At 48.3% G+C, this 6,857-nt stretch overlaps 1 protein-coding gene across 1 annotated transcript in view; it reads left to right on the plus strand.

Annotated features, from left to right (window-relative positions):
* Positions 1 to 6,857, plus strand: part of CUNH1orf94 (chromosome unknown C1orf94 homolog) — a 40,496-nt gene that overhangs the window by 30,626 nt on the left and 3,013 nt on the right. Inside the window, exons 4-5 of the mRNA XM_011358064.1 lie at positions 708 to 785; positions 4,370 to 4,566. Of these exons, the coding sequence (XP_011356366.1) occupies positions 708 to 785; positions 4,370 to 4,566 (275 nt within the window). The remainder of the gene's footprint in view (positions 1 to 707; positions 786 to 4,369; positions 4,567 to 6,857) is intronic.

Here is a 6,857-nt window from a genome sequence, read left to right on the forward strand (position 1 = left end):
ACTCATTTATCTTCACGACAATCCTCATCATAAGGTTATAGACATAAGTATTATGTGTGGGCATATAAACACGCAGCAACAGAAACCCAAACAAATACACTTGGGTTCACCTCACAGTTGTACATTTGTACATGGAAACACACAGCTGCAGACACAAATGGAAGTACACATGCAGATGTGCTTAAATAAACCTGGATGCAAACTAACATACACACAGAGATGTATGTGGACATCTTATGCTGGGGGCAGGAATGGGGTTTGGGGAAATGAACTTAGAAAAGGGGTGTAGACCACAACAAAGACAATTTGGCTACCTTCACAGGGTTTATACTCTTAAATACACATAATTTTATAGACAAGGGAAAAGAGACTCAGAGAGGTGAATGACTTCCCCAAGGTCATACAGCCACTAAGGGATATATCTGAGATTTAAGAGGCGGTCAGTTTCCTGAAGCTCTTACTTTAAATACTCACCAAAAAGGCTGTAAATCCTGCTAGACAGGGGCTTTCTCTGTGGTATGAGTTGTGCTTGCTCGGCCCGATGCCAGCTGGACCTGGCAACTGGTGGGTCTGGCTTGCAGTGCGGTGGGATGGACTGGGCTGTATCTGGAGATCCAGGCATGAGAGCTGGAAGCTGAGTTGAGTGGCTGCTCTCTGGCTGGGGGCCCTTTGCCCCACAGCACTGAGCCTCTCCCTTCTCTCCCCAGAGCCTATACCCTCAGCGGGCAGCCAGGATGCCCTTTCAGCAGGCCCTGCACCCCCAGCTGGGGTGTTATTCCCGACAGGTGAGTAAATGACCTCCTCACCTCTGTCCCAGCTTCACGAAGGCCTTCAGGTTAGAAGGACAGCTTCTCCATTGTCCTGGTCACCAGGAATAGTTTCTGGCCTACCCTGGGCCCAGCGTATACACAAATACCCACGTGTGTGTAGAAACAGTGTCCCTAGGTGATGATAACGGCTGGCACTTACAGAAGCTTTCCTGTGTGCCAGGCCCTTCTCTAACATCTTTACCTGCATTAACTAACGTAACCTTTACAACCACCCTATGAGGTAGGTTAGAGATGAGGAAACTGAGGCACAGAGAGATTAAATAACTTTCTCAAGGTCACAACGTTAACATATAAGTTAGCTTTTGCTGTGGCAATAAACGTCCTCAATATCTCATGGACTTCCAACAATAAACATTTGTTTTTCTCTCACAGTCTATAGATTGGCTGAGCTGGGCTGGGATTGGGGTCAAGCCTGTCCCATGTGTTCTTTTGGGCCTGTGCTGAAGGTACAGTAGGTTTTGCTCCTGCCGTGGTGGATGGCAGGAATGTGGGAGGGATAAGCAGAAGCACCACATGCCTCGGGAGCCTCAGCTCAGAGCTGGTACCCGGTAATGTGTGCCCGCCCTCCACTGGCCAAAGCAAATCACACGGCTTTGCCAACCATCAGTGGGACAGGGGAATCCTCTTTCTTCCCTAGCAGTTTATCAGTCAAAATACAAGATTAAATACCAGCTAAATTTAAATTTTAGATAAACGATGAATAAAGTTTGGGTATAAATATGTTTTCAAATATTTCATGGGACATACTTACACTAAAAAATATTTGCCGTTAATTAATCCATTTGGGATTAAGTTATATGAAATTCAAATTTAACTGAGAACCTGTATTTTTGTTTGCTCAATCTGGCACCCCTACTCCCATAGGAATGTCGGGGGTGAATATCTGCTTGACAATATCACGATGGCAGAACAGGGGTTCGATCTTAGGCAGCCTGGCTTCAGGGTCCATGATCCCAGTCGAAATGGTTTACTGCCCCTTACACACAGATACACAAAAATACAGTCCCAAAATAAAGCAGAAGGACAAAAATACAAACAGAAACAAAGATACAGTTACATACATGCCACCAAGCTGTGCTGCACAGGCGCACACGAAACACAGAGAAGCATGCTCAGAGTTATCAAGTGTCTCGGGGTGGGGATGGGGTGTGAGGAAAGACGCTGAGAACTTGTTGATCCTCAGGCTGGCCTTGTCCCCTCACACCCCAAACTCACCGACTCCTCAGCCTCTCTTCTCTCCCCAGGGAGCCCCATTCTTTCTCTGCAAACCACACCTCTGACCTGAAGTATGTGAGGATGTTCCAGAGGGTAAAGAAGGGACCATGGGTACAGGTTACTTTATGGCGTGGGCCACGATTGCTGCTTTTTCAGCAGTGGGAGCTTTGCATCTTGATATGAAGGAGAAAAGACTGATGATAGTCTGGCTCAGCCACGTCATCTCCACCCCATGGACAATGATATCGTTCCACCTAGCTCCAAAGAGAATGATTTTAGACAAAGTTATGTATGTATATACATTTGAAAAAGTAATATAAGAACATGGTACAAATCGAATCTCAGAGGCAGTCATTGTTACCGGTTTCTTAGGTATCCTTGTCGTGATGTCTATTTATGTTAATGTTTTTGTACAAGGGTGGCATTCTGGGAACACTTTTCTATCACTGCTTTTGTCAGCAAAGTCTATTTTGAAGATGATTCCAGACCAATACACACAGCTCTGTTTTATGGTTTTTATCAGTTACATGTAGTGACATGCACGTTTTTGAATAAAGCGTGTTGTATAAGCTTTAGAACCCGAATCTTCTCTTTCAAATCAGTCCTTCTCTCAGGTCTTCCCTCCCTCCGCCGCTGTGGAAACCTGGGGTATTTTCTGCCACACCGGTCTACAGGCATCTGTCCTGGGAAGTGCTTTCCTGGGCTCTCTCTATAAGCTCTTGGCAACTCCTGACCTTTAGCTTGTCATTTTGAGGTTTTGGTGCCTATGTTCAGCATCACTAAATTCTATGTCCACTGGGAAAAATATGGGCGTGCCTGGAGGGAGGGGCTCAGGCTTCCGGAGGGAGCAAGCACAGGGCTGCAGTATAGGCGCACATGCTCTGAGCTCACCCCGCTGGGGTTTTGGTTGCAACTCAGACACTGAAAGACTTACTAAGCAAGCCGCTTAATTCTCTGAACCTCAGTTTCCTCATCTCTAAAATGGGGATACTAATGGTCCTACCTCACAGGGCCGTTTGGAGTTTAAATGAGAGAATGCATACGAAGGGCCCGGCACACCCTAAGCACTCAGTAAGTGCTAGCTTCCATGAATTTTGTATTAGATAAGGATGTACAGGGAGAGAGAGGGCCGTCAGCTTGCTGAATCACTGAGCAGCGTGACCCCCGGACTCTTGCTGTTAAAGTGGAATCCAGAAGCTTCCCCAGTTTTGACTAACTCGCCCCAGCATGCAGGAGGATGGGCATCAGCTCCACACAGGCAAGGGTTCTGCAACATTCGGAGCTGTCAGTAGTGGAATACAGTGCTCGTAATGTAATGAGCTCCTTGTCATTTTAGATTCCAGTAGACACTTAATGGTCTCTTCTTTCCTCCCTCTTCTTCTCTCTTTCTTTCTTGCATTCATTCATTAACATGTTTATTGAGCAGCTACTGTGTGCCAGGCACTGTCTCAGGGCTGAGAATATATTAGTAAATAAGACAAATGGGATTCCTGCCTTGTCGGGGGCATGATAGTGGGAGCCCTGGCTCTTGCTGAGGTGTCTGATCCAAGCAGTCTCTGAAACCTCACTGAGTTCCTATTTTTCTCTAGAGTTTGAACCGAATCCCACTGTCCTTTTTTGCCCTTTCTCCTAGACTCACATTGTCCAATACCGTAACCACTAGCCATGTGTGGCTATTTAAATCTAAACCGATTAAAATTAAGTAAAACTCAAAATTCAGTTCCTCATTCACACCAGCCACCTTTCAAGTGCTAAATGGCTGCATGTGGCTGGTGGCCCCCATGTCGGGAGGTGCAGATACAGAGCATTCCCACCGCCCATCACAGGACTTTCCGCTGGGCCTGCCCTGGACTTAGAATCTGTTGAGATCCTGAGATAGAGGCCAGGGATGTTTAAATCTGGACAGTTTTAATTGAGATAGCAAAAGACTTAAAAATAAATGTGGGGCTTTGAGGATGGTCATGACAGAGGGAAAGGTAGGGAGGCAGGGAAGAGAGCGGAAATAATATTTGTTTGCTATTTATTAAGTGCCAGTCTCTTTATATCAGCTGACTCAGACCCCATATAATGGAGATAGCATTTGCCCATTTTACAGATGAGGAAACTGAGGCCCAGTTAAATTCAGTCATTTGCCAATCTCATGTACAGTTGTTGAGTCCGGTGGTTTTTCCATTCTAACACATTGCCTTCTATGTACCCCACAGCAATAGAGGGGTACAAGGCTAAGGGGTGGGGCTGGGGTTAGGGTTCGGGTTGGGCAACCATAATGCTTGAAAGCGGTGGGCTCTGCCAAACCTCTCCCCTCTCTCCCCTCTGACCTGCAGGTGACGCCATACAATCCACAGCAGATGGGACAGCAGATTTTCCGCTCCTCCTACACTCCCCTGCTGAGCTACATCCCATTTGTCCAGCCCAACTACCCGTACCCTCAGAGGACACCTCCCAAGCTGTCCACTAACCCCCGAGACCCTTCCCCCATGGCAGGAGATGGGCCGCAGTTCCTCTTCCCCCAGCCATACGGGTGAGTCCTCAGCCCACACCGGACGTCCAACTTGTGCCCAAAGGGCTGGTGGAGAGGCGAGACGAGTGTGCTGGGCTTCACTACTGTGGGGAGCGGAGGGCCCCATGCTTGCGTCTGGAGGCCGTTTTGGTCCTGGATGGACCCAGTGTGGAAGTGGGCAGGGTCTAGGCCTGATGGGCCCCTTTTGTTGGCCTGTACTGGAGCCGGGGCCCGACAGTCTGCTTGCAGAAACACAATGGCGCAGTCAGGAGTGAATGGCACTCCATCACAGCAGGTGGCAGGTGGTGAAGCACGACACATTTGCCTTCACCCATCTGCTTGCTTCATAACAGGACATGGCCAGGTAATTTTAAAGCTCTCCTCTGACTCACTGCACCCTGAGCTCCTTGCCAGGCTAATCTCTCGAACATCCCATTGACGTTGTGGCAGGCCCTGCTGAAGGACCTTCTACTGCTTATCAGGGCTGCTCGTGCTTTTCCATCAAAGTAGCCCAAAGAGCTGAGGAGAAGGGCTTAGCAGCAAATAGCCAACACAAACTTGACATTTGAGCTGAAAAGTCCACGCAAATTTTACGTGCCGGTTATAAGTTTGTATTTGTTGTTTTAATATAACAATGTAGAGCTGCTCATTCCTACCTACCAAATCTTTAATCTACTAACGATGCTCCGAGAGGCAGGTAGTGCTGTGTCGTCCCGTGAATCTGAGTCTCCGGGCACACCCTGGGTCACGTGTGCCCCAGTTTGAGAAACTTGGTTTGTATAATTAGGGCCAAACTTGCTGACCTGACATCAATTCCCCTCCTTCCCGCCTCCCCACCACAGAGCCTCACTGTACTGTTGACATGTGCCCCCAAACTCGCATCCTTTCAATCCGCGTTTCCCCAAGTGTCTCATTTAAAGGGATAAATGCTAGAAAGAGGTTTCTGTAGTCAGATCTTTTTGGGAAAAGCTGTGAAAAACAAAAATAAACACATTTCTTAACTGTTGGAATTTTCAGATCATTTCATTTCCAAGGGTACACGGAGACTGTCCAAGACGGTGGTTGATAGCGTTATCTGAACATAAAACCCACAAACCCACTTTTCTCCTGCTTTGTTTTTTTCCTCTTTTCCTCCCTCCCTTCTTCCCTCTTTTCCTCCTTCCCCCCTTTTCTCTTCCTTTTTCTTGTAGGGCATTTCATGGTGTGTTCCACCCAACACACTCTGGGAAGCACTGTATTCATTTGTGTAGTTCGTATGAATTTAGCCTGTCCAGGGGCCATAGATGATTAGGACATGTTTCCTCCCTTCAGAGAGCTGAGAGTGGGTGAGATGTGGGCACGATGATATGAGAGCCGTGACAAAGTGAAGACCGTCAAAGTAGCCCAAGGACAGAGGGCGGACGGTGAGGGGACTGCAGGATGGGGAGGTTCCAGTGAGTAGCGATTGCAGACGGGCATCCCAGGTGGTGGGAGTGAGGCCCCAGCTGGGACGGTGCAGGGCAAGCTCGAGGTCTGGAGAATAAACATTGGGTCAAATTATTAGATTTATCCCTGAAAAAGGTGGAAAACAGGATTGAAAAAAGAAGGTTGGGACTGGATTATTAAATAAGGCTTCTGACTACTAGGCCTGGGGATCCAACGCAGCCTTGTCCACATGAAAGTGAATTATGGGCCGGAGGGAAAAGAAAGAGGAGGCCAGAGAGCATAGTCTGGAGGTGACTGTGAGGGTCTGTACGAGAAGTTCTTGCCTTCCTGGAGGTGACAGGAGATGAGACTGCAGAGGGATCCAGACAGACTACCTGCAGGCCAGCAACTTCCCACATTCCATCCTGGGACTCTGGGCTCCAGGGAAGAGAGACTCAGTGCAGAAGCTCGAACTGGCTGTACTCGGGAGAGAGCGTGGTCCTGAGGTCTCATCAGTCAGCAGTTGGGAAGCCCTGATGGGGACCGGTAAGAGCGGAGGGTTGAAACCTGGTCTTTGGCTGTCTGCGGGCGCAGGAAAAGGAAGAGGAAAAGGAACAAGGAGGAGACTGAAGAAAGCAGCCTCAAACGTGGGAGGGAGCTTGGGGACAGCTGGAGATCACAGGCGAAGGAGGAGAGTGACGGAGCAGTAGCAATCAGCGAGGGTGGAACGGTGGCCAGAGAGGTTGGGAAGACCAGGAAATGAGGTCAGAAAAGTGAGGCAAGGAGTGCAGGCCTGTGTCCCCAAAAGGGATGATTTGTTGATTCAGAAAATACTTATCCAGCACCTTCTATACGCCCAGCATTGTTTTAGGCACTGGTTACTGGAGTGAACAAGACAAAATTCTTCT

This window comes from Pteropus vampyrus, unplaced genomic scaffold, assembly GCF_000151845.1.
Source record: "Pteropus vampyrus isolate Shadow unplaced genomic scaffold, Pvam_2.0 Scaffold36, whole genome shotgun sequence".
Lineage (NCBI taxonomy): Eukaryota > Metazoa > Chordata > Mammalia > Chiroptera > Pteropodidae > Pteropus > Pteropus vampyrus.